Raw genomic sequence first — 27,261 nt, 5'->3', positions numbered from 1 at the left:
CTTCTCCCGCTTACATCCTTTGCAAGCAGTTGTACTTGCAGAGCATTTCCTGGGAAGTCCTTTCCTGCCTGTCCTACAGCAACATGTTCCCTCTGATCCTAAGCTTCTCTCTTTAAAAATAAAATAAAAAAACCAAGTGCAAGACAGACAAGCCCTGCTTTCTACAAGGTGAGAGGCAAAGTAAACTCAGGCAGAAAGAGCTGCAGTTTGAGATCAGATTCTGTGGTTTTGCTGCAAAAATATCCTGCTGAATAAACTCCATATATTTGGTCCCCAATGTTTTTTCTGTCAAATTTCTTATTATCAGAGTTCAGTTTTTCCCCAGGAACTTCTCATTAAAGCTTGTAGTCTCTTCTCTCTCTGGCCAGTGGAGCACATCTCAGCTGGCTGAGCACTTTGTGAGCTGTTTCCAGTGTGGGAAGAAGAGGAGCTAAACAGAAACTGTGCAAGAACCTCCATGAAATTTGGTGCTAAGGGACCAAGAAATTTCCAGGAATTGGAGTGTGCTATCAGCTTGGAAAACTCATAATGTTTATTTGAGCCTCTTGGTACCTTCTGGGAAGGGTTGTGTGGTGTTGATGGTTCTTTAATGGCCTCATTCACCCTCAAGTGCACACCCCTGCCTGGTCTCCTGCTGCGGACTAACAAATACAGTCCTCCTGTTTCAACTCATCACTAGCTGTTACTGGTGGAAAACGCTTTTTTTGACATAAATGTAGTTGTCCTGGCCCAGTATGCGGTCAGGAACAGTGATATTGGACTGGGGCTGAGAGGAGTTAACCTCTGGAACAAAGGAGACTCCTGACCAGAGGAGGGTTTGGCATGAAAGTGGAATGGGCTGGTTCTTCATCTGTTTCTTTTTCTGCCTTTGAAGCTGGTCTCCTGGGAGGTAGTTAACAATTTGTCCCGGACTCTAAATAGTGAGAGCAGGTATAAATATATAATAAAGCTCTGGAACACTCAAAAATTAATATTTCAGGACCAAGAAGCCTTTATTTCATCAACTACATCAACAAAAGGAGAAATTTTTGTAATTGTAACCCTTGTGGTTTCCTTCCACTAGAGTGAAAAAAACAAAGAGAACTTCTGAAGCTAGTAGTTCATACCAAGGCCCCATCTCTGGTCCCACTTGAAGAATCCACCTGATATGAGACTGAGATTGCATGAAAAAAGTGGTGTGTTTTTTGGAGTCATGGTTTGTTTGGTTTGGTTATTCATTTGTTTTTCCTCATCTGACTTTGGTGTGATGGTTAAATCCTAGCTTCATAGAGGGGCCTCTGGTCCTGGAGGCTATAAACCAGGTCAGATGTGAGGTTCTTTTGCCCTGGGCTGACAGCTGCTTTCAGTGGCAGTGCTTGGAAGCACATGAGATGAGCAAGTTGGACATGGTGATAAAGCCAAACTATTCTAGCAAGATTTTTTTTTTCCAAAGGTCAAATTTGTCCTTTCGTGGTCACCAAAAGGCTGAACTGCTGATTCTTCTAGAGCTGTCAAGTTTCTGCTAGGACGAAGAGGTGTTTTGTAGCAACTTTTCAACCAAGGTTCCTTTAGCACTTTTCCAGGCTTCTCTGGTGGGGGGGGGGAGGTAAGCCACCAGCCCCATTCTGTGGGGGAGCTCAGTCCCATGTAGTACAAGAAACTTCCGCAATGTTGTGCAACAGGAGCAGGAGTGAAACCTAGAAGGATGTAGTCTTGAGACTATAACTTAAACTCCTAAATGTACGTCCATTCTGGGGCTTCCCGGTGCTGTAAGAACCTTGACAAAGAGAGGCTGAAGGAGCTGGGCTTGTTCAGCCTGGAGAAGAGAAGGCTTCAGGGGGGAACTACCAGCAGTCTATGGGGCATACCTATGGGGGCATCATCAAGACAGAGCCAGGCTCTTCACAACAGTGCATGGTGGCAGGAGAAGAAACAATAGGCGTAAGATGAAGCAGGAGAGGATCGGACTGGATATATGGAGAAACATTTTTGTCACGAGGACAGTAATGTAGTAGAGTAGGTTGCCCAGCGAGGTTGTGTAGGCTTTGTCCTTGGAGGTTTTCAAGACCAGACTGTATAAAGCCTGAACAACCTGGTCTGATCACTAGCTTACTCAGCTTGGAGCAGGAGGTTGGACTAGAAATATCCTGAAGTCCCTTCCAACCTGAATTATCTTATGATCTTATGCTTTCCTCCCTCTAGATGAGACTGTGATGAAGGGAAACTTTTGGTTTAGAGGGCTTTCTTGGGATCCTCTGCCCTTGATCCTGCTGAAGTGAGATGCTTCTTTTTCTCACAATCAGAGATCAGGTTAAATAAGCACACCTATTTTGTTGGTATTTAAGCACTGGGGCATCGCAAATGCCCCAGTGGGTATGCTTGGCCCTGCATAACAATGTAGCTTAAGTGTAAGCCTCAAAGAAAGCATGGATGACTTTATGGGAGGTTTTGCCTCTGCCTCTCCAAGTTTGAGTGAAGGTCACTGGTATTTAAGCTGCCTGTTTTATTTTCTTGGCTCACTTTGGAAGAGTGGGAGAGGCAGGTTTTGGAATTATTTATTCAATCTGCCACATCTGTATGATGCTAGCACAGAGCTGGTTCACTTCTAAAGACCCCAGGGTTAACTTCGCTTTAGAGTGGGAATCAGGTACTCAGATTTTCCTTTGATGCTCCTGTAGAGATTCATAAAAACTGGAAGGACCCTGATCATAGCTTTTCTGTGTTGCTCTGCCAATATATCTGCTGAAGTCTTCCCCTATTCCATCCTGCTGGCCCTTGCCTTGTTTTGCAGGAGTGAGTCAGCTCTGTGTGCGGTATCTTCTTGCCCAGGCTTCATGACATGTGAGGCTGGAGGTCCATTATCCCAATGCTGCATGCCCTTCCAACAGTGGGACTGCCAGAGCAATGCCACATAGTTCCTGACCTCCCACACCCCTTACTTGGACAGACCCAGGCATCTTCTGATCTGGCTGGATATAGATACGTGGTAGGTTCTCACTGAGACCACTCAGCAGTCCTCTTATAGGCCATAGCACTCTGTGCTGTTCAGAAAAGGAATTATACAGAAAATGGTAGAGTGGGGAGGAGGGTAAGTGATTTGCAGCTTGGAGAGAACTGAGGCAGGATTTTTTTTGTTGTTTTTTGTGTGGATTTTTATTTTTCCTCCATAAGATTCTAGTGCTTTTTCTTGTATTTGTCAAGCAAGGAGGATTTTGCTACAGTATATTCTGTTTCAGGAAACTCAGGGTTTGTATCTTGCTGACCAGAACAACTGATTTTTATTTATTTACTTAACTATTGCTGGAGAGAACCAAAGCAGTGTGTTTTGGCTGTTTTAGCTTTAGCTATTCTGGAGCAGTTTTAGAGACGCACCCTGATTCTGTTGCTCTGTGTGATTGATGTGAGCTCAAATAATCCTGTGTGCCAGTGTGGGCTGCCCAGTAGAGCTCTGGGATATATCTCACTCCAGGGCCCAGATCACTTCAAGCCGTTTGCTCTAGCAATCCAAGGTGCTCAAGGCCAGGGCTGGTTGGCATTCTTTGCGCTAGAATTAAACTGCTTAAAGCACGAGGTTGGCGCAAAGCCAGCTTCCTGCATGCGGGAACACGCACACTGTAGGCTTTGGGCACGTCCCGGTCTCACACCCTGCCCTGCTCCTTCCTGTTCTTGTGCCCTGCCCTGGTGAGGCCTCCAAATATGTTTTGGGTCCCAGATCGCACCCAAAGCAGATCGCACCCAAAGGTGATGTGGCCCCCGGCTTGTTTGATGGCTGTGTAAGAGCCCGGGTTCTGGTGCAGTGGGACAGGCAAGCTCAGCAGAGACTCCTAAACTCAGCAGAGCCCTAGAACGGGGGACATCACTCTGCTGAGGTGGATTTGGAAGGTGACTTCTTATTCTCTTCACTGTCTTGTTCTAACAAATCTGTCCTGTTTTAGTTAGAGAAGTTCCTGCGCATCAGTGAAAAGGAAAGGATGGATGATGTTGCTGCAGTGGGCTCTCCCTGCCCTCTGCCCCTTACCTCCTAGTGACAGCCTTCTCCTGTCACACCCATGCTCTCAGAAGTGACATCCGGAGGGAGCAGCCCCACACACCCTTCAGTCAGCTCTGCTTCCCAGAGCCTGCCGGCGGAGGCTGCCTTGCAGCCTCGTCCCGCCACGCTGGTTCAGCTTTCCAGCCAGCATCCCAGACCAGGTAGGCTCTGTAGAGCCTACTTTGGTGATAGGCTGATCTTTGGTCCTTCATTAAATCTGCAAGGCAGAGCAGGAAATAATGTTTCCTGAGATGTGATCAACACACTGAAAGCTATGTGCTTGGCTAGGGCCAACTTGGACCTTAAATATTCTATTTTAAGGATTAGAATTACACTGTTGTGACTGCTAAGGTATGTGAAGTCCTGGAAATGTGGTGATGACTCCTGCCTGTTGATTTACACCCTGTCTTGGATGGGTAGGGTTATTTCAGTAGAAAGCCCTTCCATGTGAAGCCGACCCTGCCCGCGTTGCTGGAGATGTACAGTTTTACAGCTGTTGCCCTTTTTTTGTGTGTGTGCACCAACAAGAGCCTCTAGCAGATACCTGCTCCCAGCTAGCCTGGTTGTGCCGCTTCACAGAGCAGCGAGGGGCTGAGCACATGCAGGGTTCCCTTTGCTTGCATCGTCACACTCCCTGAAACGTGCCTCTCTCCCAAGAAAAATCTCTTTCGTGGGTAGACGACTTGGCAAAGTCAGTGTGGAGTGGCCATTAAGAGGAACTCCTCTCATGCGTAGGCAGGTCAGGGAAATGGCAGGCAATGTTTATCTCAGTTGTGTTTTCTGGAGCTGGAGGGTATGTGTGTTATCGTACACCAGATGGTCCTGGTGAATAGATGGTGGAGACAACTGTATTTTCTCAGACAGGCACATTGCCTGCTAGGAAAGGAGTCAAGCAGACTTTTGGGGGAGAATAACAGATCTTGGACAGGCTGTGGCTAAGGCCCACTGTGTGCATTTATGTGGTGTACTGCATAAGAAAAGGCCAAGGGCCAGCGTTCATCACTACCCTTACAGCCTTGTGTGCCCTTTGTGATCTTCAGACTTTTAAAAAGTCTGGTGATCCAGCCAGGGACTTGAATTCTCATGCATTGGTCCTGGGCAGGAGTCCAGTAGAAGCAGACTGCAGTCTGGTTCAATGCGCATCATCAAGGCTGAGAAATCAGCAGCTTGTGGAGGACATCTCAAGATGCCTGTCCTGCTTCCTGTCCTGTTCCTGTGTCTCTCCCACTAGCTTGCACTGGGAAGCTGAGTGTCCGTCACTCTGGCTGCGGGGCTGTCTTGCACCATGGCATGGTGCCAGAGCTGCCCTGGGGGAAGGTGAACACAGAAGTCTCCTGCATGAGCTGGCCCTACTGATAGCCCTGCCACTGCAAGGGGAACAGACAGACCCATGAAGGAGCAGCAAAAGAAAGAGCTGGCCAGGGGCAAGCTTTCTGGAGCAGCTTTTTGTTTTTTCCGAGAGCTGTCATTACAGAAAGTCGAGTAGATGGAAATTCCAGCAGCAGGCAGGATAGTGTCCCTGGAACACAGAGTGTTGGGAGCAGACTCCTGGGGCAATGGAAGGAAGTAGGCTGCCTGGGAGGGAAACAGCGTGGTTGTGAAGAGATGGCAGCTCCCCAAGGCTTGTGTCTGAGCTTGGGGTAAGAGCACATGTGCGAGGAATGCAGTGACACGGCAGAGCGCTGCAGTTTCACAGCTTCCACCTCCCTCTTTGCTGTGTGGAGAGCTGGGGCCTGGATCACCTGTCTGGCCAAGTGAAAGTGTGCTGCCTTCCCCAAGCTCACAGCTTGTCACTGATAACCCATCAGACACGTCTGATGGTGACGCTTGTCCACTTTCCCTCACGCGGTGCTTATGTCTTTTAGGTTACCGTGTTTTTTCCTTTTTCTCTACTGACATGGGAAGGGACAAGGTCAGTTATTTTTATGGTCTTGAGGTTGCATGACCAGAAGTCTTTGCCTACTGAGTAGACCCTGGACGCAAGCAGGATTTGTGCAGCAGGAAGACTGGTCACTGGAGGGTCCTGATTACAGTGATCCATGTGGCATGTGCATTTAGGGGTTGATTGTTGGAGCCAAGTGCTCTCCAGCCCGGTGTATGGTAGTTATTAGCATGGCACTGAATGCAGGACAGATGTGGACAATGCAGGTTGCTGACAGCTTTCGCTTGACATTTGCTGGTGTCTGTGGTTTGATGAACCACATGCAGCAAGATGAATGGATGAGGTCAGATAACAGTGCCCTTCCTGGCCCTGTTTGCTTCTGTGGCTCGAGTCAGGCAGGCAGTTCCTTCCCTTTGTCTGAAGAACTACTCCCCTTTCAGATTTTTATGGGCTACATGGTGCTGCCATAGGGGAAGAACTGTACTATGGCTCACAGCTGTAGAACTTCAGGCAGAAAAATCAATGTTTATACTTCACTTAGCTGTGAAAGAGTCCTGAAATAACTCCAGTAAATAAATACCTTGTAAAGTTCAAAATATGAAGGAATGGTATATGAACTGGAAAGAATTTTCAAGGTCTCTCTTGAAATAAAATGTATTTCTTGGGTTTAGGGTTTATTTAGAGAAATGTTTCATTTCAGAAAGGAGTTGAAGGTTGTAGCTGATCTCCTGGTGATGGGGATGGGTCTTCTGATGGCTGTGGGGCATGGTTTGGAAATGCAGTCAGGTTGCTGGTAGGGCATTTCTGGGAGAGTTTCTCATGTATCTAGCCAAATGGTGGGTTGCTTTCCTCCTCCACAAGGTGGTTGTTACCACATCCTCTGTCATGTCCAGATCCCACTGCTGCAATGCAGTCTGCTCAGAGCTGCCTTTAGAAGCTGCTTGTGCAGGTGCTGCTGCTTGGGACTCTGGAGACAAGCCAGGACCGGGTTCCCTCAGAGGACTGCACAAGCATCTTGTAGCTTTCTGTACCTGCCCTCCATGGCATAAAACATCTTCTTTTCCTTCTTCTTTCCAGCCTGTGTTGTGGTTGAACCAGATCCTCAAATGCAGGCTAGAGAGGGAACAAATGGTGAGGCCACTGAGGTGCAGCCCCCCATGATTTGGGCAACTGAACCCTTGGTTTGGGATATCCTGAATTTGCAGAGTGGTGCTGTTCCCAGGAAGAGCTGAGGGCAGGAGGTGGCCTCTGAGGCTTCTCCTGCAGGCCCAGTCCTGCCCAGAGCCCCACGCAAGCAGGGCAGGGAGGAAGGGCCTGGGAGAGGAAGAGCTCAGCTGTAGAGAGGCACAGCTCCCTGTGGCTTTTATCTGCAAGAGCTTCTGCTTGCCTGGAGCTTGCTTTCAAGGTTGGGGCTTTAGACTTGGCTGCATTATCTGGGAGCAAGGCTGCATAGAGGCATTGAGCTCTTGTGCTGCACCTTTACCTGAAGGAAAATTACTTTGCCCTTGTGTAAAAGGAGGAGGAGGCCGTAAGCTCTGTTTCAGCCCACCTTTGCTTGTAGCTCCTGGTAATGACCTCAAGGAGAGGACAGAGGGCAGAATGGAGGGCTGCGGTACCTTCTGCAGTTTGTTAGCATGCATGAGAGCTTTCCTGAAAGCACAGGCTGGGCCGCAGCAGTCAGGGAGAGCTGCTCTCCGTAAGCCCAGAGGTTTCCACAGCTCACTGGAATCATTGCAATTGCGGTGCTTAAGTTTCTGAAAATTGAACCTGCCTAGAAAACATTAGCCCTGGAATGAGGCAGCTCTGGCATGTTTGATCCATTTCCAACTAGGGTTTCAGGCATTCCCAGGCACCAGTGGAGGTTGAAACCAAGGGTTGGTGCCTGACAGCAGGGCTCTGCAGCCTTTCCTCTTACCAGTGAGGCAGGTGCAATGCAGCTGGAGCTGGGAGACAGTGCCCCTCAAAGGCTGCTGACCACAAATGTCTTGCGTCTGTCAGAAGTTGGGGGGAGTCAGGAGCTACTGCTGATCTCGGACTCTGTCTGTGGGCTGCCTTGGCACCTGGCCTGCTGCAGCTTGCCCTAGGTCCAGCTCAGTACTACCACTCAAGGGCTGACTGGGCCAGGCGTGAGCTAGTTCTGGCCCAGCAATGGCCCAGTTACAGCCATGTAAAGCATGCCTGTACAGCACCACTGTTCTTCAGTGCTCAGTGCTGTCCGGAACCAGAGTGGGGATCTTGGTTTCCTGCCCCTTGGAGAACTTGTGTATTCACTGCCATGTGTGGAGGTGAGCCAAAAAGGGAGGAGGGAGACAAGAACAGAAAGCAAAAGAGAGGTGGGCTGGAGTGGCGTTGAAGGAGTAAAGAATTGATACTGGGAACAGAAAGAGGGGAAAGCAGATATTAAAGCTGTACAATGTTAAAGCTGTTTGAGCCCAATGGAGGCATCGGTGACTTCCCAGGTAGGAATGCCCATTTTTGTCAGGTGCTCTGCTTTCTTCTACAGTGGGTCTCCCTGGTGCAACTATGCTGCCACGGCTTCCTGAGCTCAGCACTGGCTCTACACACTAGGCTATGGGCTGCTCCTTTCCCTGTGCCTGGCTGGGGGCAGCGGAGGGTGCCTGACAGAAGCTAACCAAGCATAAGCCAGAGCACAGTTCTCTGAGAAAACTACCTGAAGGTGGGGTATTAAAAGCCACTGGGAGCAGCAGTTGCTCTCTGAAGAGGTAAAGGAGCCAGCAGCAGCGGCTTGCCTGGGTCACCACAGTGTCACCTTAGCCAGAGAGTTACAAACAAGTAACAGAGGTACAAAATTGTCCAGGGTAGTGGTGGAGTGGAGAGGCAATGGGCTGGCTTGCAAGGGTGCACCCCCACAATCAGAGAGGAGTCAGCAGGGTTGCAGAGCCTCAGATGGCACCTCTGCACCCTTTCTTAAGTGGTTTGGGTGGAAGCCAGCACATTGCCTGGCGCTTGGAGCCATAAATTGTCAGTGCCAGAGAAACAAGTCTCTAGAAAGCAATGACAGGATTGCCGTTTATTCCCTTCCTGGAAGCAAGGTCCCATCTATACCAGGCAAGGATATGTATGGTGTCTCCATGTACCCAGGGGCCCTCACGCTCTCTTCTGCTTTCTTCCAGCCACTCCCACTCTCCTGGCTCCATGGCAGCTGTGCGGGAGTGGTCCTGCACCCGCTGCACCTTCTTGAACCCTGTTGGCCAACGGCAGTGCTCTATATGTGAAGCCCCCCGCCAAAAGCCTGACCTCAACCACATTTTGCGGCTCAGTGTGGAGGAACAGAAGTGGGCCTGTGCCCGCTGCACCTTCAGGAATTTTTTGGGCAAGGAGACCTGTGAGGTGTGTGGCTTCACCCCAGAACCAGGGCCCAGCAGCTCCCCCTTGCCCATCATCAATGGCATCTTGCCCAAGCCCACCGTGCTTGTGGAGCCCAAGGGCACATCCAAGGAGGAGGCTGCCAAGGTAGAAAGTGGCAGTGAGGACTCCGAGGGAAAGAGTCCAGATGAGGCAGAGCTGGAGAACGGCTGGGCTTGCCAGCGCTGTACGCTGCACAACACGCCGGTGGCCAACTCCTGTTCTGCCTGTGGTGGGCCACGCAAGCTCTCCCTGCCCAAGATCCCACCAGAGGCGCTGGTCGTCCCTGAAGTCATCACCCCTGCTGGATTTCACATAGCCCCAGCTACTCCTCAGCCTTTAGTCTCCGTAGAGATCACTGATGGTGATGCTGTAGCCACCCAGGGCCCAGTGGCTATGGAGCAAGAGGCCCAGAAGATGCCAGCCTTCAGCCCCTTCTCCCCAGGGCTCCAGAACAACCCTGTGCCCCGGAGCCGCCGGGAGGTGCCCCCACAGCTGCAGATGCCAGGGCCTGAAGCCTCCCAGCCAGTGGCTCAGACCACAGCTGGGCAGAAGGGTTCTCCACAGGGTCAAGCCAGAGCTCCACCAGCTGCCCGCTTCCAGGAGCTGCTGTCCAACAAGCGGCTGGGTGTGCTGGAGGAGGAGATGGAGGTCGGTCCGTCCCACTGGAAGTGCAGCACCTGCTCCCTGCTTAACTCTGCCGGGGCCAGCAAATGTGAGGCCTGTAGTGCCCAGAAAGGCAGTGACACAATCAACTTGGTGGGGGACTCGGTGAGATTCACTCCATGCAGCCCCTCCAGCCCTGACTTCACTACCTGGTCCTGTTCCAAATGCACCCTCAAAAACCCCACACTGGCCCAGAAGTGCAAAGTTTGCGGCTCCTCCAAACTGCATGGCTTCCAGGAGCACGGGGCGCAGGGTGAGCCAGCCCCCAGGTGTTCCGACTGCGGGGCTTGCGACAAGGGTGGCTGTTCCTCCTGCAGTGGCAGGGCCCCATCCGCCCGCAAGGTTGCTCGCCTCTTCCCTTCCCAGCTGCCCACGGCCCAAGACAGGCCGAGCCAGTGGGCCTGTCCTGCTTGCACCTTGCTCAATGAGCTCAAGGCCAAGCACTGTGTGGCCTGCCATACCCCCCAGCACTACATGGCCCAACACAAGGGTACCAAGCCCCTCAAGAGACGTGAGAGCATGCATGTGGAGAAGAGGCGACAGACAGACGAAGGAGAAGCCAAAGCCCTGTGGGAAAACATTGTGACCTTCTGCCGGGAGGTGAGTGCTTGCTGAACTAGTCTTGCTCCTAGTCTCACTTGGAGGGAGCCCTTTTCACATCTCCTCCATGGGTCTTGGTTATCAGATATCACTTCACACGAGCAAGCGTCCTTCTATTTCTTCGATCCTTAGAGTTGCGGACAAAATCTTCCCCTGCAACAGGTGGCTGCTGGGTGTTAATGCTGAAGCATAATGATGTGTTAAATTGGTATGAGATAATCTGCAGGGTGAAGGGGACCTTCCAAGGTGATCCCTCCAGCTTACTCCCTGTCCAAGAGTGGGGAAGGCTGAGTGCTGACTCTGAAACATACTGATGTTTTAAATTGGTGGGGATAACCTGTATGGTGAAGGGGGCTTTCTAAGGCGACCAATCCAGCTCGCTCCCTGTCCAAGGATGAGGAAGGCTGAGAAAGAGCGTATCCAGGTTTGCTAGTGGCACTGCTGTTTGTGGGCAGCACCTGTGAAATCTGGGGAAGCAGCAGGGCTTGTGAGAGCCTGGGATTTTTAAGACCTCCCAAGTCCTGCACTGCAGGCACTGTTTATCTGTCTTGGGGCTTTTCAGCCTTCTGGTTTTGTGTTTGTGAACTCTCTTTAAGGCTACCTTATGGCTGCTGTTTCACAGGCACCGTGCAGCTCAGGCTTCCCTTGGAGGAAAGTGTCAGGCTGGTGGAATCTTCATTCTGTTATCCCTGTATGCCTCATGCCCCGACCTCTATGGAGCAGCCTGTCTTGTAGGGGAAATATCGTGGAGCAAGGCTCCTTGTCTGGCACTATCTATGAGCAAGCTCATTGCTGCACTCGGGGGATTGACTGACTGTCTGGCAAAGCTCTGCCTGTGCTTGTGAAGCCAAGGAAGGCAGTGTTCCAGATCACTGCTTGGCCCTGGCCAGCTCAGCAGCCTGGACACAGAGCAGAGTTAGCTGCTGCAGATTCTCCTCTGGCTCTGACATTGCACCTGCAGCTCTTGTGCCTCTGTTTCCCTCCATCTCACAGGGATGTTGGTATTGACCACTTCTGTAAAGCATTAATATGTGAAAGGAAACATCACAGTATAAGCCTAATTAGCTTATTGAGCAGCCTTTCCCATCGCTGCTGGGGAATTGCACTGGTACTCTCTCATTGCCTTCCTGTTGTCAGTGTTGACAGATCAGGGAGGTCAGCAGGCTTGCGTTGCTCATTGCTGGGACTCTGGCCTTGCAGACCAATCTGGGCTGGACCAGGCCCTTCCTGACAGTGTGCCACACACATACGTGAGCTCTGAGCTCTGTGGGAGCTAGAGGAAAGGGGTGCTCTAGGCAGGCACTCATTGCTAATTGCATAGTTGCTTTGATTGTGTGGCTTTTGTAAAGGTGGAGCAAGCTATTCCCAGCTGGTCTCTTCAGTGGGGCTGTCAGTGTCCTGTCTCACCTGTGCTCCCAGATCTGTCACTGAAACAGAGCCTGTCGGCATTTGGAGCTGATATGCTATTTGTGCCTGAAGCCATGGGGGCCACTCAGAGGTTCTAGGCTGTACAGTGCTGTGTTGGGGACACTTGGACAACCTTTCCCCAGTTTGTGCCCCAGTGTACTCTCAAATATGGGGGTAATTTCGCCCCTGGGGAAGCCATTAGGGCTGCATTCAGACTGTTCACTACAGAGCCTATAATGGGCTTAGGTTTCTGCTGTGCCTGACGTCCTATGCAAGCTGGAGAGAGGAGGAGGAGCTGTGTTCAGATAACTGTTGTGGTGCCTGGTGTAGGTGCTCATCAAAGCTCACACAGTCCTTCTCAGCGCTGTCCTAGCCCGGAACAGTGACAGGTTGGATCCTGGCCATGGTCTCAGGGAGACAGAAGGCTCTCCTCTATCTCAGCCTTTTGGAAGAGAGCTGCAGTAACTCCAGAGGAGACAGAAAGCTTAGGATGCCCTAAAGTCCCTGACTCAAGAACTGTCATCTTGTTCTGTGTCTGTCCAGCCCTGCACAGGGGTTCCTGGAGAGCCCTGGTCTGTTTCCCCCAAGAGGTGCCTGTGCAAGGCCAAGATGTTGCAAGATGGGGTGGTCTGCAGATACAGCAGAAGCCGCTTGCTCATCTGCACCCACAAGCATGGAACAAACGCTCTCCTTGAGAAAGCTAGTAGGACTCTGGAGCTTATCCTTTTTGGCCTGTGTCAGTATTTGAATGATGGCATTTATTAGCAGAAAAACTCTTTTTTGCAAAATAGAAGCTGAAAGGGCTGATTAAAGAGCCACAGAGAAAACATTCATATCGGTGAGTTAGGATTGTAACAAAAGAAGAAGGCAAATACTAGTTTGTGTATAAAAGCTAATTTAAATCATAGGTGGCTTTTGATGAAACAAATGATTTCATTTAATTAATGGTAACAAAAAAAAAATCCTGGTTCTTATTTCACCCTGTGCCTGAATAAGTAGCCCTTCTCCCCTTGGTGAAGTTTTGTGCTTCCATCCTAAATCTGTGGCTAATACTTACAGGATTATCTGTCCTTCATTCAATCCTATTTTATTTAATGTGCAGTAGCTATTGCAGGTGAACTTAGAATATCCTTACTCCAGAATTGCTTGCCTATTTGTGGTCAGACTGAATCCATTTGCAAAAGGTGCTTCTGACGTCCTTCACAAATCTGCCTTGGAAGAGTCACAGAGACCTGCGACAACCTCCCCTCTCTGGAGCAGGGCTACGCTGTGAATTGATGCAGCAGAACCTGGGGCTGCCCTGTGCGGCTCAGCCCCTATCACAGGGCTCTAATTGAGGAGGGTTTTGTTGCCAAATGCTTCTTCACAGGTTCGCTGTTCTTGTACACTTTGCCACTTACAGAGGCAGCCAAGGTCCCCCACAGTCCAGCTTTTAGCACCAGTGCAAAGTGCAAGATGGTTCCTGCCTGGGGAGACTGCCATAGAAAAGAAAAAAGAAGATCTGTGTTGCAATCAGGAGCCTGGCACCCAGGGAGGTGAACCAGCTCATGGAAGGCACAGTAGTGACGTGGCTGAATGTTGGACCTGCTGCACAAAATCCATCTGGGCACAGTCTGCTTTGGCCTGTGACATTTTCAGCAGACACCCAGCCTCATGCTGGCCTCAAATTGTGCTCCCTGTCATGGCATCAGAACAGGCCGCCTGGGCCAAACATGAGCATTAGGGGCTCTGGTCTCCTTTCTGGGGGTAGAGTGGGGCAGGCTTTCCAAGCCGGCCCACCCCAAGAGGACCTGGGGAGCATGCCACACAGCTGCATACTGATGCTGTCCTTGCCTTTTGCTCTCGCAGAACAAAGTCAATTTTGTAGATGATAGTTTCCACCCTGGGCCCAAGTCTGTGGGATTCCCGGAAGGTGACAGTGTCCAGCAGAGGGTGAAACAGTGGCTGCGACCCCATGAAATCAACTGTAGCATCTTCAAAGACCGATCGGTGAAGTGGTCAGTGTTTCGGACTCCCAGGCCCTCAGACATCCTACAGGGACTGCTGGGAAACTGCTGGTAAGGGAGAGAGATGGAGTGACACCCTCCTGCACCTTCCCCCTTCTCCACCCACCATCCACTTCCAAACTGGACCACTGAGCCCAACCAGAGCCCATTTATACACCCAGTTGTGTATCCCATCCTATATCCCATCCCTTACCAAACCGCTGTGGATCCCAGGCCCCTATGCTGCTCAGCTGGACAGCCCCAGCTCTCATGTTCTGCCCTTCCATGCTTTGCTCACAGTGTTTTCCATCTCACCAGGTTTCTGAGTGCCCTGGCAGTGCTGGCAGAGCGGCCAGAGCTGGTGGAGAGGGTGATGATCACACGGACGTTGTGCCCTGAGGGCGCCTACCAGGTGCGGCTGTGCAAGGATGGCACGTGGACCACTGTGCTGGTGGATGACATGTTGCCTTGTGATGAGTGTGGATACCTCCTCTTCTCTCAGGTTAGCATCCTGGCCGGGAGAAAAAGGGATGCTAGGAAGGGGTGGGCAGGGCCCCAGGGGCATGGGACTGTCTCATCTGCAGCTGTCCCAAGAGAGGCTGTAGAGTGGGAAGAGATACTGCTGTGGTTCACAGGGAGCCCTTACTCTTTGCTGCATCAGGGAAAGCTGATGAGGCATATGCAGCTTTCAACCCTGTTTTCTGCTGGCTGTTCAGGTTGACTGAGCTCTTTGAGACCATGATGTAAATCTGTTCAGGCCTCTCTTGTCATTTCCCAGACTGCAAGAGAGTTATTTTGCAGTCATCTTTTCTCCCCTCCTCTCCCCACATTGCAGGTCTACAGGGGAAGCCATCTTTATTCTTCACAGTAAAAGGAAAGTATTTTACCTGGGTATTTTTGCCCAGAGAGAGGCTGAGCGAAAGCTATTTCTTTCCTCCACAGGGAGATCTGGCATCTTGGCTTTGTCAGGGAGGGACCACGGAAAGGGATTTAATTGCACTATAAATCAGCCTATATTGAGCCAGTGCCTGGTTGCTCTGAGCACACTCAGGTGGCATCTGCTAGGATTAAAGAAGCTCCCTCGGCCACTTTGGGACATCACTGTGTGTTATGCCCTGCCCTGCCTGCCAGGCCCGGAGGCACTTGCCTGGATCATTTCCATGAAGGACACCAGGAACGTCATTGTTGAAAATCAGACAGCAGAATCTGCCAAACAAACCAAAGTGCCACAGTCAGGAGGAGAGACAGGGACCTGGGAACATTGGACTTCTCTGTGGGTTTGACTGTGTTCTGCAAATCCAAATTCTCTGTTTTAAAATACACACAGCCCCAAGAGCCTACCTCATTCTTTAGCTGTAGATGTGTTTATGCAGTGAGAACAGGACTCTGGGGAGGTGGGGACCCAGGGATAAGTCAAGTACTAGGGAAACCTTAATATTGATACAGCTTGCGGAGCCCCTGGCCTGAGTGGGCCTAGTAGCCTGTGCTCTCCAATGCATGGAGGTGGCCCAACCTTGGGGCAGTAGTTAATTGTATCAGAGCTAGCAGGCTTCTCTGGGCAAGGGGTGGCAGAGTCTGTTCAGCAAAGTTGGCAGCATCAGCCCCTGTGCCCTGCTTAACCCCAGTAGGCTCTGTGCAGAGTGCTGGGGGTCCAGGCAGGGGCTTCACGCTGTTCAGTCGCAGATATACCATTGCCAAGGCTGGACTGCCTAGCCAGTTTCTCTACAAAGTGGATGATTCTCCCAAAAGATAGAGGAGAGCCAAGTGTGTCAAAATGATTGCCAGCGCTCCTGGAGGTGGGTCCTATTAAAAAGAAATGTTGGAGAGGGGAAGAAAAATGAGTCTGTCTACATTTTTTTCTCATGATAGATAGAGAAGAGTCAGATGAAGTTCTTTATTTTCAGCTTAGGATTTGCCTCTTGGGGTTTTCTTGTTTGTTTGTTTTTTCCTTCTCCATCCGTTCTTCCTCTCTTACAAATTTCAAGTCTATATGTTTTGAAGATTGAAGATTTTCACATGGGCTGGGCTTGCTTTGCCTGAATCTTGGAGGAATTTTGCTGCTGACTGTTTACGTGTCTCAGCTGAATGTGGGGGTTAAAAAGGAAAACCAGTTTTAAAAATAAAGCAAAATCAGGGTCTTATCACAGCTCCCTAGCTGAGTCTCAGATGGAAATAAACTACATGGATTTTGTTGTGTGAGGGACTCAAAAACAGACCAGAGAAAAGCACTTCTAAGCTTCCTTTATCTGTCACAAAGAAATCTTCATTGCCCTCCTTTCCTCTCCTAACTCCTGACAGTCACCTGTGAGTCACACAAAGTTACAAGCGTACCAGTGATTTTTCCATTGCTACCCTCCAAGCACCGGGTTTTGGAGCATCTCCAACTGAACCTGATTTATTGGGGTTGCAGAGGCCAATAAATGTTTCTGTGGCCTCTGTGCTTGTACACTTGCAACCTTCTGCATCCGTCTCTTCACTTCCTGATGGCAGGTAGGGACTACGATGGAGGTGTCTCCTCCCAGGTCTGAACATGCCCAGGACAGTATAGGAGGTTGAGGACCTGTAACAGTGGCAGGGACACGCTGGTGGCAGGCTTTATAAACTTGTGGGTGCATTAATGCAGCCTGTACATTTCTTTATGAACTCATAATCACCTAGCCATACCAATAGCCTGGCACCAGAGCAAAGTGACTCCAGGGAGATTTTCCCCCGCAAAACATGCATCTTCTAATTATATCTTGCCATTGTCCCTGTGCTGGGAGTGGAGAAGTTTTCCAGTGTGCCTCTGAGGTTTTGGAGCTTCATCCCCTTGTCCTTGAAACAACCTCTTCATTGTGCATGAAATCTAACTGGTTCCACTGCAAAGTGTGCTCTAGGCAGCCTCCTCCTCCAAAGGTTTGTTGTTTTTTATTTGCAATGGTATATGAGCAAAAGCCAACTGTCCAGATGTGCCTGATAGCCCCTTCTGTTATTAAATATTTTTGAATCCAGATTGATGTGGAAAGAAGGGGGCATTAGCTTGTCAGGTTAAAAAAACCCAACCAAACAAAAACAAACAAACAAAAACACCTCCTCTGCTCACCTGACTGTCTGGACCCCAGTGTCCTGCTGTGTTGTCATCTAGGCCTCTTATGCATTAAATCCAGGATATTTTCCCAATGGGGAATTAAACTGTAAACAAAATGCTGGACAGACAGTGAATGGGGTTTCCCTTGGTCATATGTGAGCGAGCTCCTGGTTGCTTGGCCTTGCTGTTCCCGTCACTCCATCTCCCTTCGCAATGTGAGGGGTAGCAAATAGCAGGTGAGCAGGGCTTTGCCTTTTCTTCATGTGGTCCATTTGCTTTTCCATCACATGCCCGGGGTGGCTTGTGACATGTTTCTATCTCTTTCCCCAGGCCCAGAGGAAGCAGTTATGGGTAGCCCTCATTGAGAAGGCGCTGGCCAAGCTTCATGGTTCGTACTTTGCCCTCCAGGCGGGGCGTGCTATTGAAGGCCTGGCTACACTAACTGGTGCCCCCTGCGAGAGCCTGATGCTGCAGGTCAGCTCCACTAACCCTCGTGAGGAGCCCATTGACACTGACCTCATCTGGGCCAAAATGCTGAGTTCTAAGGAGGCTGGGTAAGACGAGGCAGGAGGACATCATGTTAGCTGTCAGGAGCATGGATACTCAAAGAAGGGGGCAAGGGTGGCCACTCTCATTTGTAGAGACTGAGAGGAGAGGGGCTAGTGTGTTGACGCAGGATGTAGTCCACCACACTTGGCATCCATCTGAAGTGTTGACAGAACCCCCCTCTAAGCTCTAAGAAATGATTTCTCCTTTATTTAATTTTCATATGAAATTAAAATCCTAGTGCATTTCCCTGTGCACATTTGCTGCTGTCTTACAGAGGTTTTGAAGTGGCTGGCATTAAACCCACTTGTTTTGCTTTGAGTTTTGTTTGCATATTTCCTGTATTAATAAGGGCTTTACTCTGCACTTTTTCCGCACCTATAAATGTCGTCTTTGGCCATGCCTGGGTGTGATTAGTCCAGTCTCGAGGAGACACAGCAAAAGCAAATCCTCTTGCTCGTCAGTAGGAGACTCAACCAACAGGAAGAATGGGAGGGAAATTAGGTTCCTAGGCTCTGCACAGTGAAAATCAGAGTGATTTTTATTGCAATAGCTAAAGGCAGGGTAGCTCCTGCCACCCTGCGGTACAGGGCCACGACTGTGGTTCTGCCACGTGGGAGGCTAATCTATCCCAGCATGTGATGTCCTCACAAGCTTGGGTGGTGCAGACTTCCAGCCCTGAGTGGCCTGTGTCCTCACTCCCACAGACAGGGCCTGTTCCCTGAAAAGTGGAGGCAGACACACCATTTGCCATTTCAATTGGCCTGAGCCCTGCCAGCCATCCTTGGCAGTACCCTCGGGCCTGACAGAAAATGGGTGAGGTTGGGGGAAAGCCAAGCAAGCAGAAAGAGACGGGGGATGTGACAGAAGGGTGAGGGCAGCTCTGCTTTGTCCATCTGGTGTTAGAAGACAATCACGTGCCCTAATCTGAGGACACTGCTTGGAGAAGCTCTCCACAGAGCCTGGACTTGAGCACACACCTGAATTGTGGGGTGAGGGAAGCTTGCTGCCTAGGCAGAGCTCCAGCCATTGGGGTCAGGGCACTGCTCTGGGGAGGCTTGCAGTGGGGTTGCAGAGAGGGAATACAGAGGATCCTGCTAGGGGAAAGTCTGCCCCATGTCTCGAGCTGTGGGGACCAGCTTCCCCCGCTGCCAGGCCCTGCAGGACACTAAGCATTTTGCTGTCCCCTGTACAGGTTCCTCATGGGCGCATCCTGTGGCGGGGGAAATATGAAGGTGGATGATGTGGCCTACGAGAGTATGGGTCTCCGTCCACGGCATGCCTACTCTATCCTGGATGTGCGCGATGTCCAGGGCTTCAGGTGAATTAGGTGGTGGAGGCTAGCATCCTACAGCAAATGTTCCTACCAATATAGCCTGAGCAGAAACCCTGGAGACAGATACAGGAGAATGCAAAGGGTTAGCATGCTGGACAAGACCTTGGGGACTCTCATGTGTCCCCTCCTTACAGTCAGCAAGAGTTACATCTCCATCTCATGGTGTCGCATAAATGCTGCTGTCATATAAGCTGGTTTTGTGTGGCACTGGGCCCATGACCCAGGCTGCTCTGCTCTAGGTTGGCCCTCTCTGATCTTTGAGGTCTGTGCAGCATGGTTTGCTCGGTCTTCCCATGATGCAGAGGATTGAGTCAAGCTCTTTGAGTACGAATTAATCAGGGCATCCTTCTCATCTTTGTGTGGTAGGGGAGATAGAAATGGGTGTTGTCCCAACTACCTGGGTGCTGGTATGAAGGCCCATTTTTAGCCATGTCATGTGGGGGCTTATGGCATGCTCCGAGCATTTGCTCACCAGCCCCCTCCCCACCGTGCCTGGCTGGAGGCCATTCTGGGCAGGGAATGGTGGGGTGAGCTGCAGCAGATCCAAACAGAAGTGCAGGACATGGACATCTGGGGCCTGTTGCGGTGGAGGGATGGAAAATTTGTTTTGGGATGCTCTGGGGGCTCTGAAAGTCAGGGGCAGGCCGAAGGGGTAGAAGGTTGTGTGATGTCCTCCTTGGGGGTGGCCAAACTTAAGTGTCTGAGTTTGTGGTGAACATCTCAGAGGCGATCACCCTTGTGTCCTCCCTTGCCCTGGGCCTCTGACATCCTTGTTCCCCTTCCTCCAGGTTACTACGGCTCCGAAACCCCTGGGGCCGCTTCTCCTGGAACGGCAGCTGGTCCGATGAGTGGCCCCACTGGCCTGCCCCCTTGCGTCATGACCTGATGCCCCATGGCAGCAGCGAGGGGGTCTTCTGGATGGAGTACAGCGATTTCATTAAGTATGGTAGTGCCCAGGAGGCAGAAACCCCAGGCCTTCACTCAAGGGGCAGATTCTGGGCTTGGGTGTGGGAGCAAGGCAGCATGACGTGGGGACTGAAGAGCAGAAAGGATGGGTGGAGGCTACGTGATGAAATTGCCTCAAGGGCTGTTATGTATCGGGTCACGGGAAGGCCTTCACTAAGAGGAAACAGGAAGGGAAAATCCTTGCAGGGGAGGACTCTGGCCTCCACGGCCTGATGTACTGGCTGTGCTCACACATTCAGTGGCGACTGGGCACTGCCTTCCACAGTGCAGCCAGACTGGCTTGTGCCAGGATCAGAGATCGGCGGGCACTTCTGGGGCAAAGCCCCTGCAGGGCCGTGGGACAGCGTGGGGGACTGGGGCTGCTCCTTCTCCGGCAGGGAAAAGCAGGGCTGCTCCTGGCCCAGCCTGGCGCTGCCCGCGCTGCTCCCCCAGTGTGGCGGGGCTGCGACACCTAGTGGGTGCAGCAGCTGCTGCAGCTACTGCCAGCGCCTGTTTCCTGGCCTCTGCGAGGACCTGGGCCCGGGTGGGTGCAGAGCTTTGGGGAGAGCCCTCCAGGGGCACTGCTCTCCCTCCCTTCACCCCTTCAGCTCTGCCCCCTCTCCTGTCGCTCTCACCTTGTCAGAGTGCCCTTGTCCCATCTGGAAAGCAGGCATTGCCATTCTGTAGGTCGCATCTCAGTGGAATGGAGACAGGCCTGTTGTCTGAGCCCAGGGACTCTGGGCTGGGAAAGAAAATGGGCATGAGGGCACAGATGGGGCGCAATGGGTCCAGAGGGGCATGTGGAGCTACTGGTGCCTGCGTCTTTCCAGCTGTGTGAGGCACAGTGGGTCGGGGCATGAGGGCAGAGCAGTGCACCTGCAGAGGACCTCACAGGGCCTGCTGAGCCCAGATTTCCTACAGGTATTTTGACTCCGTGGATATCTGCAAGCTCCATTCAGACTGGCACGAGGTGCGTGTCCAGGGCATGTTCCCCAACAAGGCCAGTGGACCGGTGACAGTGACATCGCTGACAGTGTTGGAGCGTGCTGCCCTGGAGTTTGCCCTCTTCCAGGAGGGCAGCAGGTGAGTTGGGCAGCCACAAGGGCTGAAAGCAGTGAACCAGAACCCAGGAGAAATGTGTTTTGCCCTGATCACACTACCTCCACATGCCATCCCGTGGAGTTGCAAAGCTTGGGGATCAGCCTCCATTGGCATTTCTTCACTGATTCTCCTGGCCCCCTCGTGTTTCAGGGCTAGGGTGATCACAGCTGAAACCCCAGCTCTGAACAGGCGCTGATTCATGGGGCAGGATACTCAGGGAATCTATCCAGGCCCAGTGGGAGGACTGTTCCTCTAGATTGGCCGTCCTGCCCAGGGTGGGTGCTGTGTGTGTGCCCTGCTGGGAAATGCTCGGGTGAGGTGTGACCCTCCTTCTCTTGTCGCAGGCGATCAGACATGGTGGACAGCCACTTGCTTGATCTGTGCATCATGGTTTTTCGGGCTACCTTCACCAACGGGAACAAGCTGAGCTTGGGCCGGCTGATGGCTCACAGCAAACGAGCCGTCAAGAAGTTTGTCAACTGCGACGTCATGCTGGAGCCGGGCGAGTACGCTGTCGTGTGCTGTGCCTTCAACCACTGGAACGCTGCCCTGGCGGGCCCCACTGCTGCCCAGGGTAAGGGGTGCTGAGGCCAGAGAGGCTATGTTGGAACTGGGATCCCCTCAGCACAGAGATGCTGATGGTAACCCCTGGGGGAGGCAGAGATGATGAAGCCCCCTAAACGTTGAGGTAGGGGCCCTACTGGGTTAGGGGATTACATGTGTGTGCAGCAACCCAGCAAAGCTGGGCTCCCAGGGAGAGGTGGGTTCTGGGACGGTCTCACTGAACACCCTCGTGTGTGCTGTGTCATCTCCACAGTGTCCAGTCCCACCAGCAGCCGGCAGGCCACTGATTTTTCCAGCTATATCCTGGCCATCTACAGCTCCCGCCTGGTGATGGTGGAGCAGGTAGAGGCACAGCCCACCACACTGGCAGATGCCATCATCCTGCTGACTGAGAACAAGGGCGAGCGGCACGAGGTGGGTGAGGGTGGCACATGGCAGGCGATGGTGCAGGCCATGGCTGCAGAGGGGAGGGGGCAGTGGTGCCAGCAGAAGCCAGTACCCTGCCCTCTGCCATGTCATCAGAGTCTCTGGCAGTAATCAGGAAGGGCCTGTGCCAGCTCTGGAGTCCAATCCCTTCCTGCCCCATGGGTGCCCACCCCTTCTCTACGTGGGTCAGCGTGGAGTACCCCAGCCAGATGGGGGGCACAGGGTGGCAGTGCTTGGCTGGGAGGTGAAAGATGCTGATTCAGGGCTGAAACTTGGAGACAGGGGTTCCCACAGGGTGCAGATACCTGACTGGGTTATTTGCCTCAGGGTCGTGAGGGGATGACATGCTACTACCTGACGCACGGCTGGGCAGGGCTCATTGTGGTGGTGGAGAACCGGCACCCCAAGTCCTACCTGCACGTCCAGTGTGACTGCACTGACAGCTTCAACGTCGTCTCTACGCGTGGCAGCCTCAAAACCCAAGACAGCGTTCCCCCCCTGCACAGGTCAGGGGACGGCAAGGGTGGGAGGGTTGGAGGTTGGTGCAGGGCTGGATGGGGAAGGCAGGTGTTTGTGCTGTTGTCACGGAGGGGTGCTCACAGGTTTGGAGCAAGGCAGGGTATGGGGCTTATGGGGTGGTGTGGGCAAAGGTTTGCAGGGTGGGCATTGGGGTGACAGGCAAGGAGTGGGCAGAGCCAGGCACAGCACTGGGAGAAAGGATGGGTGCTTGGCCAAGCCAAGCAGGGTATGGGATTGCCGTGGTAGGGGTTAAGCCAGGCAGCAAACCTTTCCGCCTGGCATGGGGGCAGCATGTTTCTTTGCCAAGTTGGGCAGCTGGCCAGCCCTGAGCCTGGCACTTTCTTTGCAGGCAGGTGTTGGTGATCCTTTCCCAGCTGGAGGGTAATGCTGGCTTCTCCATCACCCACCGTCTGGCACACCGTAAAGCCACCCAGGCCTTCCTCAATGACTGGATGTGCACAAAAGGGACCCACAACCCCCTGCTCACACCTGAGGTCGCCGGGCTCCATGGGCCTCGGCCGCTATGACAAAACGCCTCCTCCACCCCGCTCCTCTCCCCGTTTATTTTCACTGACCCTCTGGCCTGGGGTCACCCCCTGAACTGTCAGCACTGAGCCACAGGGCAGAGCTGGAGTGTCACACCAAACACTTTGCCTTGTGCTCACAGGGCTGGGGGCGAGTTCTCAGGGGCCAGGACCAGCTCTGCTCACCGCCCCCTCCCCGGCAGCCCCTGCCTCCCCCCTGCCAATTCACGCACTTTATGAGGAGCCACTGGGGGGGGCAAAGGGATGAGGGCACGGCCTGGCCTGTGGCTATCTCAGGATCCCGCCTCCCCCAAACTCGCACTGGGGTCTGGTGCCCTCTGCCTTGCCGCAGGCATGCAGAGCAGTAGCAGGGGGCTGCGGGAGACGGGAGGGGGTTGGAGGTTGCCGTCAACCCCCTTCCCAGGCACCATGCTCAGGACTCTGCCCCTTCCCATGGCACCGGGTCCCTGGCGCTGCAAAAAAGCAAAAGAATATACCTCTCAAGTCTGTCCATCTATGTGATCCTCCGTCTGCCTGCTGGGCCCTTCCCACTGTCTTTTTCCCCTGTTGTCTGCTGTGAAAAGTGAATGGGAGACTGGCATCAAGGTACCTTTGCTGAGCGACAGAGGTTGCTAATTCAGATCACCACGCGGGCATGGGATGTGCTGCGGTCGCCCTACCCTTGTGCCCCCTTTGCTTACTGTTCACGGTGTGGAGTTGCTGCATTTCCCAGACCTTCTTGATTTCAGGCACCTTGCCTGGCCCCAGGAGACTGGGCTGCCCCTGCCTGTAGAGTGAGGACAGAGGAGTGGTGGTTGGGGCCAAGGAGAAGGTGCTTGATTCTTTTAAAAATCCACTACTGATGGTTTTCACAGCATCTTGGAGTAAAGTGAACAGATCCAATTCTCTGCCTGTGCTCTGCAGTGGGGAGCAAAGGTAGGTTTCCTGCATCCTTGGAGGGGGGAGACACTTCACTGCTTTGTGGCAACAGGGGCCCCCTCAACTCATCACACAAATGTTACTATGCAATGGCAGCCACTGAAAGCAGTGCCTGGAAAGAAGCCATGAGTCCTGAGCTGGGGCTTGGCTCCCTGGCCCTGGGCACTGCCCTGCTGCAGCCCCACCGGGCTAGCCCTACGCCCTGGGAAGGCAGGGGTTGAACGTTAGCAGTTTTGCAGTGCCCAGCAGGTGGTGGAGGGCTGCAGGTACAGACCCAACGTTAGGGGAGCAGCTCCCACCGGGTTGCTTTACTTAGTTGCCACATGCAGGGGTGGGAGCAGCAGCAAGCCCTGTCCTTTAGCGCAAAGTCCCTTGGAAGCCAACTGGGACAAGGCAGAGATTTGCAGGGGTCTTTCGGCATAACTGAGGCCTGCTGGATACTCCATGGCAGGGGCTGTGCCCTGTAAGCAAGCAGCAGTGTAAAGGCATCGAATGTCATCAGGCAGCCTAATGCTGCCCTGAAGCTTTTCCCCAGTGTTTTCTGGACATCGTGGCTCTCCAGTTTGGTTAGAGAGTGACTGAGTGTGTGTGTGTGTTGGGGCGGGGGGGGGAGTGAGTCTGCTAGTGTTACTGCTATCCTTCCTAGGTTGTGAGGACCTGCAGCTCCAGGGGGTAACAGGAGATGTTGAGCCCTGTTAATGGCCAGGCTTCTGGTTATGACACACGTTGGAGTGCATTCTGCATCGCACTGCCTGCGATGGTGGCCACCCCGGGTGCACTGAGAACACCAGGCCCTAGGCATGGGGATCTGCTAGGTTTGGAGTTTGCCCGCCTGTGTCCGTCTCTTCCCACTCCTTGAAGAGACGAGGGGTGGGCAGGGGCCTGGGAAGAAGTGCTCTGGGGCACATCCTGCTGTGGGACCCTCCTGGCCCCTTGGGGCAGGGGCTGCTCAGCCAAGCTGTCTGTATTTTTATTTGTTGATCTGTTTTCTCTCTTCCCTGCTCCTTCCTCCTGGAGATGATTTGTTCTTTGCTTTTCCTCTTTCTCTTTCCGTCTTTGATCTGTGAAAATTTTTAACCCTGTACATACTGTCCAGCTCTTAAGAAACATAGGCTATTTTATCAAATGTAAATCAGATCAGTACTCCCTGTATGATACAAATTATGGTGGTTTTCAAACTCAGGTTCTGATGGACCAAATAAAGTTTTGTTTTTTACTGAAGTTGCCTGGATTTGCTGTGCTTTGGGGATACTAGATCAGGTGCACCACCATGGGGAGGTGCTGAGAAGGCAGGCCTGAAGGGGAAGGGTGGCACCTGGCTGTGTGACTTTGGGGGCTAAGGAAGAGCCTTTTCTACGGAGAGCTGGGGTGATGGAGATTTTAGCAAGTGGCTGCAGGGAGCCCTGGGTCGTGTGCTTGGTGGCCAGGCTACAGCCAGCCCGCAGAGGTCCCCTCACAGTGAATGGTGCAAGTTTCTTCTCTCTGATCTGACAGTGCCTCTACCTGCACCACCTCCTGCCCCTGAAAACGAGTGTCGCTGCAGGGGACAGGGAGGCTTGTGATAAGGTGCTGCACCCACTGGGGCCTGGTGGCAGTGTGTCTGCAGGGCCAGTACCTTCCAAACCCAGCTAAGCAGCACCGGCAGCCTGCCCAGGGTGAGCAGAACTCCTCCAGCACTGGAGGATTTGGTTCGGCTCTTCCGGGTGCCCGTGCGTACTGCAGGGTTGGTGTAGTGGCAGGTGATACCCGCCCGGGGCATGCGTCGGTCAGCCACCTGAAAATGAGCTGGAAACAAGAAAGAGTGAATTCTGAGCTGAAGATTTCTTTAGCTTTACCTGGCCCCGAAAAATCAGAAAACTGCATAAATCAAGCTGCAGCCGATGCCGGGCTTTAAACCTGTCGCCGGGGGCCGCTGGCGCAGCTCCGCACAGCCGGGAGAGGGCGACGTCTGCCCGGGAAGGGCGGGCGCGGCACGGCCGAGGCTTCCCCGCAGCCCCGCCGCCCCCGGGGGCCGCGCTCAGTGCTGCTACAGCCCGCAGCTTTCTGGTCCCTTTTAAATCCCTGCCACCCATGCTTCATGGCCAAGCCCTCACCCACCAAACCGGCCTGGCTGGGCGCAGAAGACCCAAGACCAAGCCCAGGGAGCCTCCTGGCACATCATGCACCGCCAGATTTGTCACCAGTCTCATTCAAGCGTTCCCTCTGGCCTCCCCACCTCAAGCTCTGCCTGTTCCCCAGCTTGGCCCGATTTTCAGAATAGTTTCAAGCATATTTTTGTTTTAACTTACGCAAAACACACTGTGGGGAGACCTCCAGACCAAATAGCCAACTCGACCCGAATTGATGCAAGCCACAATTCAAACAGAGTTAAAGACATCCATCCTAAAGAATTTACGTTTGACTAAACCAGTCTAAAAACCCAAATCTTCATTGTGTACAGGACTTTTCTGCCAGCAAGAGGCTTTGCTGCATCGCGCCCTGCCCTCACTCTCACTTCCAGGCAGTCACCCTTTGACTGCTTGGAAGCAGGGGCTCATGGTGGCTTTGGGGGGGGGGGGGGGGGGCGCACGTGGGGCTGAGCAGGAGGGCTGCACTGCAGCCATGTAGTCTCGGCCTGCTGGCACTGTGACCTTTGCAGGCCCTGATCTGGATGCCCCTCTCAGCAGCACTAGAGGCACTGGGCTGCCTCAGAGTTCTTGGCATTTTGGCCAGGCTAGCCCAGCACCAGGGAGCAGAGGTGTCCCGGCTCCTTTTCCAAGCAGAGGAGATCCTGGGGCCACTGCAGTGCTGCAGGATGGGGGTGCACCATGCCACAGCACTGCCTTTTATGTACCCCTTCTTGCTACACATGGCTATGCAGCACCCTTGCTCACTGCTTCCTTCTGCCCAGGGATCATAACGTGAAGGTATCACAGGGTTACGGTGTCTCCAGTGTGCCAAGGTTTAGCCGGCAAGGGTATGTGGTAGATCTGGGCATAGGGTCCCCCTCTACCACCCTCTCATGTGAGGCCAGCAGGTCGGGGGGGGGGGGGGGTCCTGCACTGCCTCTGATGTAGCACAACGCATGTCTGTTAGCTCAGTAACATGGCAAGAATGGCACCCCAACAGGCCATCTGGTGACAACCCCAGTGTGTGGATTGGGGAAGGGGGAGCAGGACTCAGGTGCTTCCGCATTTCCAGGTCTTGGCAAGGGTTGTGGTATCAGCCTCTGCTGCACCTCTCAAAGCTGCTGGCACTGCCTCAGCTCTACCTGCTTTCCTTGGATCTTTGTCCAGTCTGAAACCAAGACTTTCTCCAGTCGCACCATCACCACCAGAGGAGATGCTGCAGCAGGGAGGGGGGCACCTAAACCCTGCAAAGCAAAAGCAAGCACTTCAAC

General features: G+C 52.8%; 1 protein-coding gene across 6 annotated transcripts in view; it reads left to right on the top strand.

Moving 5' to 3' along the window:
- CAPN15 (calpain 15) overlaps positions 1-25,103 on the top strand; it is a 64,654-nt gene extending 39,551 nt beyond the window's left edge. For 5 of the 6 annotated variants that reach the window (XM_064520695.1, XM_026100465.2, XM_064520692.1 and 2 more), the window contains 11 exons: positions 9,026-10,523; positions 13,779-13,987; positions 14,234-14,417; positions 17,313-17,536; positions 18,724-18,849; positions 19,653-19,805; positions 20,731-20,892; positions 21,255-21,484; positions 21,728-21,888; positions 22,228-22,406; positions 22,769-25,103. In XM_064520695.1, coding sequence (XP_064376765.1) covers positions 9,026-10,523; positions 13,779-13,987; positions 14,234-14,417; positions 17,313-17,536; positions 18,724-18,849; positions 19,653-19,805; positions 20,731-20,892; positions 21,255-21,484; positions 21,728-21,888; positions 22,228-22,406; positions 22,769-22,946 — 3,304 coding nt within the window. In that variant the 3' untranslated portion in view covers positions 22,947-25,103. Of the gene's footprint in view, positions 1-7,872; positions 8,177-9,025; positions 10,524-13,778; positions 13,988-14,233; positions 14,418-17,312; positions 17,537-18,723; positions 18,850-19,652; positions 19,806-20,730; positions 20,893-21,254; positions 21,485-21,727; positions 21,889-22,227; positions 22,407-22,768 lie in introns of those variants that run through there. The other variant, XM_064520694.1, reaches the window with a different exon arrangement.
- Positions 25,104-27,261: the final 2,158 nt, after the last annotated feature.

Source organism: Dromaius novaehollandiae, chromosome 14 (assembly GCF_036370855.1).
Source record: "Dromaius novaehollandiae isolate bDroNov1 chromosome 14, bDroNov1.hap1, whole genome shotgun sequence".
Lineage (NCBI taxonomy): Eukaryota > Metazoa > Chordata > Aves > Casuariiformes > Dromaiidae > Dromaius > Dromaius novaehollandiae.
Note: the sequence above shows the minus strand (reverse complement) of the source record. Positions and strands in the feature narration are given on the sequence as shown.